The 13,759-nt window shown below is 43.5% G+C and overlaps 1 protein-coding gene across 1 annotated transcript in view; it reads right to left on the bottom strand.

Annotated features, from left to right (window-relative positions):
* Positions 1-13,759, bottom strand: part of GABRB1 (gamma-aminobutyric acid type A receptor subunit beta1) — a 90,527-nt gene that overhangs the window by 5,266 nt on the left and 71,502 nt on the right. Inside the window, exons 5-7 of the mRNA XM_083458341.1 lie at positions 8,949-9,031; positions 2,258-2,395; positions 2,011-2,163 (exon numbers count right to left, since the gene is read on the bottom strand). Of these exons, the coding sequence (XP_083314467.1) occupies positions 2,011-2,163; positions 2,258-2,395; positions 8,949-9,031 (374 nt within the window). The remainder of the gene's footprint in view (positions 1-2,010; positions 2,164-2,257; positions 2,396-8,948; positions 9,032-13,759) is intronic.

Below are 13,759 nucleotides of genomic sequence, written 5' to 3'. Positions count from 1 at the left end.
TGCCACAACAAACCTGCTAAAATCCTATATACGAATAGCAAACTCATTCTACACTGGCTTGGTCGTGTCCACAGAATGGAAGATGGCAGGGTCCCTAAGGATGTGCTCTGCAGGGAGCTGGTTTCCCATTGGCAGACTAACTCTGCGTTACAAAGATGTATGCAAACATGACATGAACAGGCTGGCAACATCAACCCTGCTGCGTGGGAGTCCCTTGAAGATGACCGCAGTGCCTAGAGACAGGCAGTCAGGTCATGTATCCATAGCAGTGACCAGAGGAGGAATGACCGCTGGAAGGAGTGCGGAGAGAAGGAACGATGCGGTGCATCTGCAGCAACACAACCAGACTCCTTCATTTGGAGTTATCCCCTATTCACCAGAAACAGCTAAATGAGGGTAAGCATAGAATACTAACTATTGAGAGGGGGGACAAAACTAGGGAGGGGTGAATGGAATGGAGCATCCTGAATCCTGCCTGACTATCTGGCTGAATCCTGAACAGGTCCCACCTGTACATTGCAAATGTATTTTACATATACAGTGGTGCCCCGCAAGACGAATGCCTCGCAAGACGGAAAACCCGCTAGACGAAAGGGTTTTCCGTTTTGGAGGTGCTTCGCAAAACGAATTTGCTATGGGCTTGCTTCGCAAGACGAAAATGTCTTGCGATTCCTGGGGTTTTTCCCCCGCTCCTCACCCCCTTTTTCTAAGGCACTAAGCTGCTAATAGCCTTTTAGCAGCTAATCCGCTAATCCCTTAAGCCTTTAATAGCCGCTAATAGCCGCTAAACCGCTAATAGCGCTAATCCGCTAATGGGCTTGCTTCGCAAGACGAAAAAACCGCTAGACGAAGAGACTCACGGAATGGATTCTTTTCGTCTTGCGAGGCACCACTGTACATAGACACCCAATCCCTGCATTCCTACATCACTGTAGCAGCATGGTTGCTACATCCCATGCTGGAAGGTGGCACTTTCATAGGGAGCACAGGGTGCAGACTTTTGCAAGTAGTAACATTGCTAAGGCCAGTGTGGTGTAGTGGTTAAGAGTGGTGGACTCGTAATCTGGTGAACCAGGTTCGATTCCCCACTCCTCCACATGCAGCTGCTGGGTGACCTTGGGCTAGTCACACGTCTCTGAAGTCTCTCAGCCTCACTCACCTCACAGAGTGTTTGTTGTGGGGAAGGAAGGGAAAGGAGATTGTTAGCTGCTTTGAGACTCCTCAGGATAGTGATAAAGCGGGATATCAAATCCAAACTCCTCCTCCTCTTCTCCTTCTTCTTCTTCCTCAACCTCGGCCCTCCAGATGTTTTTGAGACTACAGTTCCCATCATCCCTGACCACTGGTCCTGCTAGCTAGGGATCATGGGAGTTGTAGGCCAAAAACATCTGGAGGGCCGAGGTTGAGGAAGCCTGGCTAAGGGTAATATAAGGTAGTTTCCCATACTGCCATCAGCTATCTGTTATTGTAATTGGAGAAGCTTTTTGTTTGTTTGTTTTTGGGCAGCCAAAGATGCATTGCCAACATAGCACATTATCTTTTATGACTCCTTTTCAGAGTCACCATCATTTTCTCATGAGATCCAGGCAGAGAGATGGCCTGCAACTGTATAAATTATACAAACTAAGCTTGTTTTGCACAATTACTAGAAGATAGAACACAATGTCTAAAACTGGGAGGGTATGACTCATATATTATGGCTCTGGAAACCCTTTCCAGTTTCTGGGATACACTACATTTCCCCCATACTTTCACCCACTTTCTTCACAACTGTAAGGACTTGAAATTTACTTTAAAAAAAGAGATACGTGACCAGTAGTATAAAATTGCCAGGATGTTATGTGTCATTATGGGGTTTTTTTAAAAGAAAGAAAGAAAGAAAACCAAAACAACACAACACACGGAGCACTTAGAGCCCTCTAACATGCTAAAATGAATTAATAAATGAAAAGAATAAACCTCACACACCAAGGATATTTAAGTAGCTTCGTTGTCCAAATAATAAATTACCTAGTGCAACACGTGCAGCAGATGCATCATAGTTGATCCAGAAAGATACCCACGACAGAATCGTAATCAGAGTAGAAGGCATGTAGGTTTGCAAAATGAAGTAGCCGATATTTCTTTTAAGTCGAAAGCTCAGTGACAGCCGAGGGTATGCCCCTGTTTAAAAAATGAAAAAGGGGAAAGTGAAACCACAGCATGTCTCTTTTCTACTGCCATTCCCAGAGTATGCCTTGGGATGCTCACTGCTTACCCGTTGCAAACTCTACTCTTTTTGAGATCATCTTGTAGTCGATAATTGAGAATTGAGGGAGCTCAATTTTATTAACTCCACTTACAGCAGATTCCCCTCCATTCCAGTAGAACTCAATATCATCCGTTGTGTATCCATCTGCAATAGGAAAGATGTACCCAAGCAGGTTAGTTGGTTGACCAAATGTTTTATAAATCAGTTGAGTAGTAAAATTAAATCTCAAAGCCAATAAAATGTCAATAAAATGAAAATAAGAACAAACATTACTGACCATTACTGTGAACTTCCGCCATTTTTATTTTATTTCTTGTTGGGAAATTCCTGATGTTTAGAAATTATAAATAAGCTTTCATCACCAGATTTTATACCAGGCCACTTATTTTTCATGAGAAACAATTGAAAGATTAACAAAAGTAACAAAATATTATGTCTGTGCTTTATATAATGTTTATTGCATTTCGATAAAAGAAAGCATCCGTTCCAAACTTGAAAACTATTTATTTAAATGTTTCTCCAGCTCTCTATCAAAGGCAACGTGAAGATATTGGAGAAGTTCAGACTTGGGGTTTCTTATTCTCCTTAAACAATATTTTTTTAAATGGAATTTCACAATTACTGTATAACAAATTATAAAATTATAGATCTCAAACTGTATAAAATATACAAACAACAACAATAATAAATGGAAGAAATATAATTGATAAAGAACAGATAGCCCTGTAGAATATTACAGAGGAACTGTTATGGACTTGGGGATTTAGGCCTGAATCATAAGTTATCACTGGAATGATGGGCACTATGTCTATAAGGCTACAATTCTATGCACACTTTCTTGGAAGTAAGCCTCACTGAATGCAATTGGGCTTTACTTCTGAGTAAACATGCATAGGATTGTGCTGTGCCTCTCACAGATTTAACAGTGAAACCCTATGCATATCTACTCAGAATTAAAGCAAGGCTTTTCTTAGTCCCTGTAGAAAAGTGAAACACGTGGCTCAGGTAAGCAGTAAGGAATGGTTAGGAAACATGCTGCAAAATAAGCATTCCTCTGGCAGAGCAGGATCTGAATGAGCCCTGAGACCAGCTGCAGGGGGCAGCCATGACTTGCAATATACCTCGCTGCTTTGTGCAAGAACTATCTGACTTAAAAAATAAAAAAAATCCCTGCAGTTTACAATTTACGGTTTGCTTACGCTTCACACCTATTTTTCACTCATCCCACATGTGAATGTTGCATCACTACCATTTGCAAACTTTGCATCTGAAGGCAAGATTCATGTTAAATTCACTTTGTGCAACCGCAGTGAAAGTAAATAGCAGCCAGACTGAATCAGGTACCGGTGGATTGGGAAATGGCTGGTTATAGAAAAGGGCTTTGACTTGGTTACAGACCCAATCCAAACACAATATTTTTTTTTGGGGGGGGGGTTGTTTGTTTGTTTGTTTGTTTGTAGAGTGCAATATTTTAGCTGCCCATCAAGATATTCACCTATCAGGATTTCATACCCTCCAACATTTCAAAAATTGAACCTATAAGGTTGTCCCTGGAACTTCCCACTGCTTAGGAAACTGGGGAGTACAAAACATGATTAAGATGTGAGCAACGCACAAGTGTTGTACAAGAGAATGAACATCTTCTGTATGTTCAATCATAATGCCAAACTATGGTTTGGAATTATGCGAATAAAACAGAGTGAATTTCACACGTCCCCCCTCCCCTCTAGCACTTCCACACGGAAGACGACGCAAATTTTTGTTTTTAGTAAACTGCATTTAATATTATTTCTGAACCCTAGACTGTGGTTTATCTTCTATTTTGTTACTGAAGCAAGACAGCTTCATAAACTATGCTTTGAAGTTGGCTTGTTTCAGTAAACCGGAGCTATCCAAACTTGGTTAGAATAGCAATAGTTTGTCTTGGTTTGAACATAATTCTAAACAGCAGTTAGTAAAAGTAGAAGTGAAAGCTTTCGATCACCACATTGCGACCATACCATAGCAGAGGGGAGGGGTGAGTGGGCACATTCATGTAACATTAAGCAAGGATTGCTACAAACACAGCATTACTGCAAACACAGTGTGTTGCCTCACTCAGACATGTTGTTATCTTGTTGCTATATCATTTGTATTTTTTAAAAGAGTGTTTATAATTGTGGATACATGTTGAATTCATTAAGTAAGAGTTGAGGATAAAAATGGAGGATGAAAATGGAGTTCCCATTGCAGCGAGGACTGGAATAATTTATCATATGCTGCAGCAAGCTCACCAACAGACAAAGAAAACCTTTAAATTAATTCTTTGCTTAGAGAGTCTGTGCTTCAGGCAGCTGTTCACACATTGGCAGAAAACCAGTAAATGCATAAACTGTGCCAAAGGCCAACAGTGTGAGGATGAATGCATTACCATCAAACAGTCCTTGCCTCTTCTCCCCACACACAAAAAAATGTGAAATGACAAGATTCACAATTTCAGCTGCCCGCTCATAGAGATTTAATTGTGATCCGACTGAATAAAAAGTTGCTAAGAGCTATCACACAACAGACTGGAAGTTCCAAGGTTCTTACAACATCACACGCTAGGGTCTGCCTGCACATCTGCTTTGTTTGCCAGAACTTTATTTTTATTTATTTATTTATTAAGGATTTTCTTGTTTTACAGAAGTAAGTGTAATGCCTCGTATTCCCCCCCCCCCAATGTAACATTTTTACAAATTCGTTTCATTTGTTGAGGCATTAGGGGGAGAAGAAAAAAGAAAGAAAAAAGAAAGGGGGGGTGGAGAGAGGGAAGATGGATGGGGGTGGGGTTGGGTGGTGGTGTTTCTATTATGTTTAATGTATGTAGAGTTTGGTGTCAGCGTTGCTTGTGTTCCTTTGGTGGTGAGAGAGGTTGGGGTTGGCCTAGGGTGTGATTGTTTGCTTGTGATTGGCTGTGGTGATCTTTGTTTTCGTGTGTGAGTGGGTGTTTTGGATCAGGTTAGCCATATTGATTTGTATACTGTTGGTGGATTATTGTCCTTGTCCTGTTGGGCTGTGTATGTGATAAAGGGGAGCCATACCGGGGTGAAGGCGTCTTCTTCTGTTTGTCCACGTGTCAGTTTCAGTTTATTAGTTAATTTTTCTAGTAGTGCTGTTTGCCAGAACTTTATGAAAGACCTGGGTTCTTAGGTACTGCTGCAAAAACGTTGTAGGCCATTCAGCCTTTGGAGTTTAGGAGTATGGCTGTCGTACCCTGAGAATGAATGAACATCAAAGCAACTAGAGGTTCAGCGTGTAACCTTGCACAGGACTTGAGTTGAAATTTAATGACGCATTCTTTCAAAGGCTCTTAAATATTTTTTAACAGAAATTTCGACAGCTGATTCATATTGCACTTGCAGGAGTGTCAGCTCACAAACCAAAGCAGTCTAGTGGGCACATCCTACAAGAAACTTAGTCCCAAGCAGCTGAGGGCTTCTAATACCATTATTAACAGCTTGAACTTGGACCAGTTACAAATTGGCAATCAGTGCCGATCTTTGAGTAGGTCTCACTCCTGCCAGCAACCATGCTGCAGCATTCCAGTTCAAGCACAAGGGAACCCGCAAATAGAGAGCATTGCAATAATCCAGTCTTGAAGTCACCAGTACCTGGAGTCAAGTTCTCCTGGTCCATAAACTGTCAAAACTGTCACCTGTCCCCCCTCTCCCATACCAGTCCATACGCCCCCCTGGCTTCTTCTCTAAGTTCATTAACACATCGCTTCTCTAAGTTCATTAACACATCGCTTGACAATCCTTATCTGACTGCGTTAGGCTTTTGTTGAATTTACAGGTCACTGAGCAGCACTAAAGTGCATTGAGAGACATTCAGAAGTTAGTTACAATTCATAAATTCATAGTTTCTAAGCTCATGACAAGGTTTTTGATGAGCTGCCTTAAGCATTTGTTTTCCTGAGATGGCTGTGATATTCTGTCAGGTGAGGGATTGTCACAGTCCTAAATTCAAATCTCCACTCAGGCATGAAGCTGCTCCTTGGCCTATCCTCCCTCACAGAGTTGAAAGGAAAATTTGAGAGGAGGGAGAATCTTGTGGGCCACCTTGAGCTCCTTGAAAGAAAAGTAGGATATTTATGTAATAAATAGACAAATAACATCTGTTTATCCTTAAGCCTTTTTCCAAAAAGAAGAAGAAGAGGAAGAAGGAGGAGGAAAGCTTAGTTATGTAGACCGGTTTGTATTATTCCTGAGCTATATGGCTGTTGTTGTTTCCAAGTTCCCCATAACTCGATATCAGTGCTGGTGGGGATTCGAACCACCAACCTTCCGATCAGCAAGCCCAAGAGGCTCAGTGGTTTAGACCACAGTGCCACCCACATCCCACAATGGAGTGAGCTCCTGTTGCTCTGTCCCAGCTCCTGCCAACCTAGCAGTTGCAAAGCACGCCAGTGCGAGTAGATAAATAGGTACCGCTGTGGTGGGAAGGTAAACAGCGTTTCCATGTGTTCTGGCTTCCATCACAGTGTTCCATTGCGCCAGAAGTGGTTTAGTCCTGCTGGCCACATGACCCGGAAAGCCGTCTGTGGACAAGCGCTGAAGCAAGATAAGCACCGCAACCCCATAGTCGCCTTTAACTGGACTTAACCGTCCAGGGGTTACCTTTACCTTTTTTTTATCAGTGCTCTTGGACTATATGGGTTCTAGAATACCACATTAGCGATAGCCAGTGTAGTGGGAGTGAAAGATAAGGTAGGTTATCAGCCACATCCACTCTTTCCCAAAGGCCCAGATAAACAGTTGGGATCTTTAGCTTCCAGCAGAATTGGCCTTCCCCAATGATATGCTATGTGTTTTCATGCTTCCTGTGAAACCCTTTCAACCCAAGGTATTGTATATGCAGCCACCTTAACAGTGGAGTATATTGTCTCAGGAAGGGAGTGATAATGATTCTGCACAAATCGGTCAAAATGTTTTTTGCCAATGTAAGTGGCAATGATGGTTCAAATAAGAATGCAGCTATTGGAGTGCCCCCCCCCCCCGGCTTCCTGGCAACGAACCACTGAGCACGCGGCTGGAATATTTTTCTATTGATGCATACCAATGCCTCTTCAAATTGACCCCTGTCTTTGTTCAGCCATTATGTACATTTAAGATTGCATCTATTTCCGCAGAAAGAAGGAAAACACAGCGACGGGCTTTTCCAGAAACATAAATGCCTTAATGAGACATTTTCTATTCCTCCCACGATCTCTTATTTAACGTGGAAGCCAATTCTATGGCGACACCCGCTGAATGCTCACAATTTGATATTTAGTGTTTTACATTTGGCAATTAGTATTCAGCGACTGCTGTTCTATATTTGATAGTAATTGACGATGGTGGATAACATTGCGAAGGATGACAAGGATGCTAAAAGTGTTGTAAACAGAAGAGATACCAGTCAGGGCAAAAAGAAAGCCAGAAAATTGCTTATGCAGGAATGCACAATTTGTGACCCACTGCGCCTCATGTAGCCCAGGACAACACGCCCAACCCTGTTCTTGAAGTCCTAAGTAGGTATTATTTGTACAATTTGCATTTTTATTCTATCTTCCTTCAGAGCTCAGGGTGGTGCACAAAGCACACACACAAATGCACATATCATCTCATCAATGCTGTGGAGTAGATTCAGCCAAGACACTGCAACTAACAAAGTCACACTGTGCTTCATGGCAGAGCGGAGATTCAAACCCAAGTTTCCTAGTCCAACTAGTGCAAGAGGTTTATTGAGACCCTGATGGGGCTCCGTATAAGGATGGTGGGCAGTGTTTTTATCTGCTTTTCATAGTAATCTAATGGTATTACAGCCAACGAACTAATACACACAGGTGCAAGATACCAACCAACCAGGAAGCAAAGCTATATTCGCTGCTGTGGCGCATTAGATACACTGAGTCTGGAGTAGGAATTCTCACTGCAACAGAGGAAGTTGCCTTGGACAGAGTCAGGCAATTGGACTGTGTAGCTCAGTACTATCTATAGGTAAAGGTAAAGGGACCCCTGACCATTAGGTCTAGTCGTGGCCGACTCTGGGGTTGCAGCGCTCATCTCGCTTTATTGGCCAAGGGAACCGGCGTACAGCTTCTGGGTCATGTGGCCAGCATGACTAAGCCGCTTCTGGCGAACCAGAGCAGCGCACAGAAACGCCGTTTATCTTCTCACCTATCTATCTACTTGCACTTTGACGTGCTTTCAAACTGCTAGGTTGGCAGGAGCTAGGACTGAGCAATGGGAGCTCACCCCGTCACGGGGATTAGAACCGCCAACCTTCTGACTGGCAGGTCCTAGGCTCTGTGCTTTAACCCACAGTGTCACCCGCATCCCAAATGGTATATTTAACTGATTTAAACTATTCAGTGCTGTAATTAATCTAGATGCACCACCATACTGTATATGTGACCAGCTTGTTACATTCCTATTTTAAAGATACGGTAAAGAGGCAGCGTAATGTTTCAAAAATGTTTTAAAACATTAATAGTCAAACTATACTTTATACTTTAGACAATATTGCAAATTAGGCAAGAGATATAAGCAAATTTATTTGGGCTCAGAAATATGGTAGCAATTTAGGTGTAGATGGCAGTATACATTGTAAGATTCCTTGCCACACATTGTACAAAAGTACAAAACAAGTTTGTTCTTTTATATAAGCAGTAGAAAATGGGGAGACAACTTACAGCTTTCAATTTCCAGCGTGCAGTTTTGTTCATCCAGAGGGTACCTGCGTAAATCCATCATGCAGGCAGCCGTGGTAGTGATCCTGAGAAAGAAGAGGAAAGAGAGAGAGGGGGAGAGAGAGAAGAAGGAGGAGAGGGAGAGAGAGAAGGTAGGATCAAGAAAGAAGGATACGTGGACATGCATCTCAGGTCAAACTTTTTAACATTCTTAAAACACTTTTCAAATTATTATTGCAAACTTTATTGAATTTCTTCAAAAACAATTACAGTGGTACCTTGGGTTAAGTACTTAATTCGTTCCGGAGGTCCGTTCTTAACCTGAAACTGTTCTTAACCTGAAGCACCACTTTAGCTAATGGGGCCTCCCGCTGCCGCTGTGCCACCGGAGCACGATTTCTGTTCTCATCCTGAAGCAAAGTTCTTAACCTCAAGCACTATTTCTGGGTTAGCGGAGTCTGTAACCTGAAGTGAATGTAACCTGAAGCGTATGTAACCCGAGGTACCACTGTACCAAGTATCAAGTGTTGTCTTGCAGGACAAAGTGTCATTCACATGGCATCAAAACAGACTTTAAAAAAGCAGTCAAAGGCTGTGTGCAGGGGGTGGGAGCAGGGCCAAATTTAGGTTTGATGAGGCCCTAAGCTACTGAAGGTAATGGGGGCCTTTATATGTCCAGCTGTCCTTTGTCAACAACAAATTGTCGCTTTTTTGTGTTGAATATATGCTATATGGTACTTTATAGACCTAATAAGTATCTAAAGCCATTGGCACATAACAAAGTATGTATTTTATCAAAGTAATTGTTGAACTGAAATACAATTATGAAGAAGTATATTAATAGTGAAATACAGTTAAGAAGAAGTATATTAATAGCGATAGTGATATTTTAGGAAGCACACTAGCAGGTGGGGCCCATTACTTACACCAGGCATGGCCAAACTCGACCCTCCAGATGTTTTGAGACTACAATTCCCATCATCCTTGACCACTGGTCCTGTTAGCTAGGGATGATGGGAGTTGTAGTCCCAAAACATCTGGAGGGCCAAGTTTGGCCATGCCTGACTTACAACATAGGAGCCTACACAACACAAAACACTGTTGCTGTATGTAGGTTTTATTTTATTTGTTTTTTATCTTAAATTTTGGAAATGTACACCCAGTTGTTTTTTCCTTTGAATTTTTCGGGGCCCCCCAAGAGACTGGGGCCCTAAGCTATAGCTTGTTTAGCTTATACGTAATTCTGACACAGGTGGTGCTGTGGATTAAACCACAGAGCCTAGGACTTGCCGATCAGAAGGTCGGCGGTTCGAATCCCCACGACGGGGTAAGCTCCCATTGCTCGGTCCCTGCTCCTGCCAACCTAGCAGTTCGAAAGCATGCCAGTGCAAGTAGATAAATAGGTACTGCTCTGGAGGGAAGGTAAACGGCGTTTCCGTGTGCTGCTCTGCTTCGCCAGAAGCGACTGAGTCATGCTGGCCACGTGACCCGGAAGCTGTACGCCGGCTCCCTCGGCCAATAAAGCAAGATGAGCGCCGCAACCCCAGAGTCGGTCACGACTGCACCTAATGGTCAGGGGTCCCTTTACCTTTAAATCTGGCACTGGGTGGAAAGGTGTGACCTCCCCACAGCCTTTGTCCTTCTGGCTAGTGCCCCGGCCAGGTTGTCCTTCCCTTTCTGCTTTGAAAAATTTTCCTTGTCTATTCCCTTTGTTGATTTCTTCCATCCCAGCCGTGTGAAATGCTAATGGAAGAATCCTCGGTGCCATCCAAGACAGCCGTTTCTCAGGTAATTAGTTGCATACTGCACCGTGTGAGTGTGGGCTCGTTATTATTAATTTCTATGGAGTGGCTGCAGTTCATGAATCAATCTGTGATTCGGATTCTGCCTTTGGGCTAGCACTGTCTCTGCTTGCTCTGCTTATCCCCACCGTTTCTTTTCAACCTGCACATTTTTTAAAGCAAACAAATGAAGCTATAAGCATCTCCCATAGATCTCCAGTTCTTGCTCCTCCAAAGGAAAACGGACTACACAAATAGCTCCTTTGGATTTTCTACTTTGTGGGGAAAGGTAGAGGAGCACTAGAAGAGCCAGTTAACTTAATTTAAGATCCCTAGCCTTTTGGGACCTGCGGGTACATTTGGAAACCTAAGGTACTGTTTTGGGTACCATAAAAACAGAAAATTAACAGAAAAACTGGGAAGCCCCCCAAACAAATAAAACCAATAATAAAAAAGGAGGATCCCCGGAAGGCAAACAGCAGCAGCAACAAATGACCAAACCCTTAATTAGGAAATAAAATCAGCAGAAACAGGAAGCCTTTGTGGAACCCCTGTATGCCACATTGGGAATATTAGGAGCAATTGGCTGTTCAAACTGAATTATGTATTAAGACTTGCTCAGAAAGAAAGCCCTCTCTAAAGAATTAATAATTTTTATTCAGCATTGACAGTATTGATTTTTTGCGTAATATCTCTTAAGAGTTTGCTAATGGACCAAAGGAACCAGGTTTTCCTCACCCCCCAGTTCCATAAGGCACGCTGAGCTGTATTTCTAAATGGTTTTGCCCCAAAGCAGCAATAAGGTAGACAAAAAGTAATGCAGCATGAGAAATTAAATGTTTCCAGTGACAAGATACAAATCTCCATGCAAAATTCTTTCTCCCTCGTATAAGGCCCAGCACTTTGCCTGTCTGGAGCTGCGCCAACCCAGGCTTTAAGATCTTCACCTAAGGCCCTTCTCTGAGTGCTCCTTGTCAGGTCAGGTGCGATGGGTAGTCCACTGGGGAAAGGGCTATTCCAGTGGTAGCATTCCCAGCATGGAATGAACCTTTCAGAGAAAGAAACTCACCAGGTGTCTTGACGTCTTTTCGGCATCAGGCAAAGACATTTTTGTTTCCCCAAACCTTTTAACTGGTTTTAGCTTCTATATGAGGGCGGCCCAACTTTTTCTACAAAGAGGGCCACAATATGGAACCCACTGCCTTGTCGTGTGGGAGGGTGGAGTGAGGCCAAAATTTGATGTCCCCCACCAAGCTCTCATGCTGCCTTCCTAATAATAATAATAATAATAATAATAATTGGATGCCATTCATCTGACTGGGTTGCCCCAGCCACTTTGGGCAGCTCCCAACAGAATATTAAAAACACAATAAAACTTCAAACATTAAAAACTTCCCTAAACAGGGCTGCCTTCAGATGTCTTCTAAAAGTCAGATAGTTGTTTATTTCGTTGACATCTGATGTGAGGATGTTCCTGTGAGAAAAAACACTGGGGCCTAATTGGATTAGTAGAATGTCTGTCATCTGGTGGGCGGGGCTTTTGTGTTGTGCTCTGGAATCGGCCCCTCCCTTCAGGTGTTCAGTTAAGTTCAGTTAGAGAGGCCAACTGTCATTCTCGCCTCATGAGGTTGTTTTAGTTTCTCTCAGACAGTTTGCTATTGTGCTTCAATTTTCTTTATGATTGAAGCTTTGTTTGAAATATACATCAGCCACTTACTTTGCTGAAAGAAAAGAAACTCTGCTGAAGAATGGTGGAATATCCTAAACTGAGCAAGTGAGGGGATATTTCCAGTCTCACAGGAGGATTGATTTTTTTAATCACTCCCATCCTCCACAACAGTAGCACAGGGCAGGCGCCACTACCGAGAAGGCCCTCTGCCTGGTTCCCTGTAACCTCACTTCTTGCAGTGAGGGAACTGCCAGAAGGCCCTCAGTCCTCGATCTCAGTGTCCAGGCTGAACGATGGGGGCAGAGGAGTTCCTTCCGGTATATGGGGCCAAAGCCGTTTAGGGCAGAGCTTTCCAAACTTTTCAAGTTGGTGACACAATTTTTGGACACGCATCATTTCACGACACGGTAATTCAGTTTTGCATCATTTCGCAACACAGTAATTCAGTTTTCCACCAGTTCACGACACGGTAATTCAGTTTTGCTTGCAATCCTGAGGTTAAATGAACTCCTTTCCAGCCCCGGGAGGAGTGTGGGAAGCGTTTGTGTAACACACGTATGCATTGCAGCTGACACACTAATGTGTCACAACACACAGTGTGGGAAGCTCTGGTTTAGGGCTTTAATGGTCAGCACCGACAAAGCTGGATAAGCAAGTTGCCGGGCTTTGGGAAAGAGGTGCGAGGCTCTGGCAGGGTCCTAGAGCCCTCCCACCTCCTTCTCAAAGCTGGGCAAGTGCTAACTAGGTTTTGGGGAGGAGGAGGAGGACTCTAGGACCCTATCGGAACCCTCGCACCTCCTTCCCAAACACCAGTGCTGTCACTTATTCAGCTTTGGGAAGGCAGTGTGAGGGCGGGGGAGGGTATCAAATGTTGCCAGGGGCTGCCAAAAAAGGCATTGAGGGCTGCATGTGGCCTCTGGGTCGAGGGTTGGACTGCCAGGTTCTATTTTGACATAGGATGATTGTATGCTGCTTTTATATATACAGCATTTACTGGTGTGTGTTTTTTTAGTCAATGTTCATATATCAGCTTGGGATGCGGGTGGCGCTGTGGGTTAAACCACAGAGCCTAGGGCTTGCCGATCAGAAGGTTGGCGGTTCGAATCCCCGCGACGGGGTGAGCTCCCAGGGTGAGCTCCTGCCAACCTAGTTCGAAAAGCACATCAAAGTTCAAGTAGATAAATAGGTACCGCTCCGGCAGGAAGGTAAACGGCATTTCCGTGCGCTGCTCTGGTTTGCCAAAAACGGCTTAGTCATGCTGGCCACATGACCCGGAAGCTGTACGCCGGCTCCCTTGGCCAATAAAGTGAGATGAGCGCGTAACCCCAGAGTCGGCCATGACTGGACCTAATGGTCCCTTTACC

Source organism: Podarcis tiliguerta, assembly GCF_965153285.1.
Source record: "Podarcis tiliguerta genome assembly, chromosome: 9".
NCBI lineage: Eukaryota > Metazoa > Chordata > Lepidosauria > Squamata > Lacertidae > Podarcis > Podarcis tiliguerta.
Note: the sequence above shows the minus strand (reverse complement) of the source record. Positions and strands in the feature narration are given on the sequence as shown.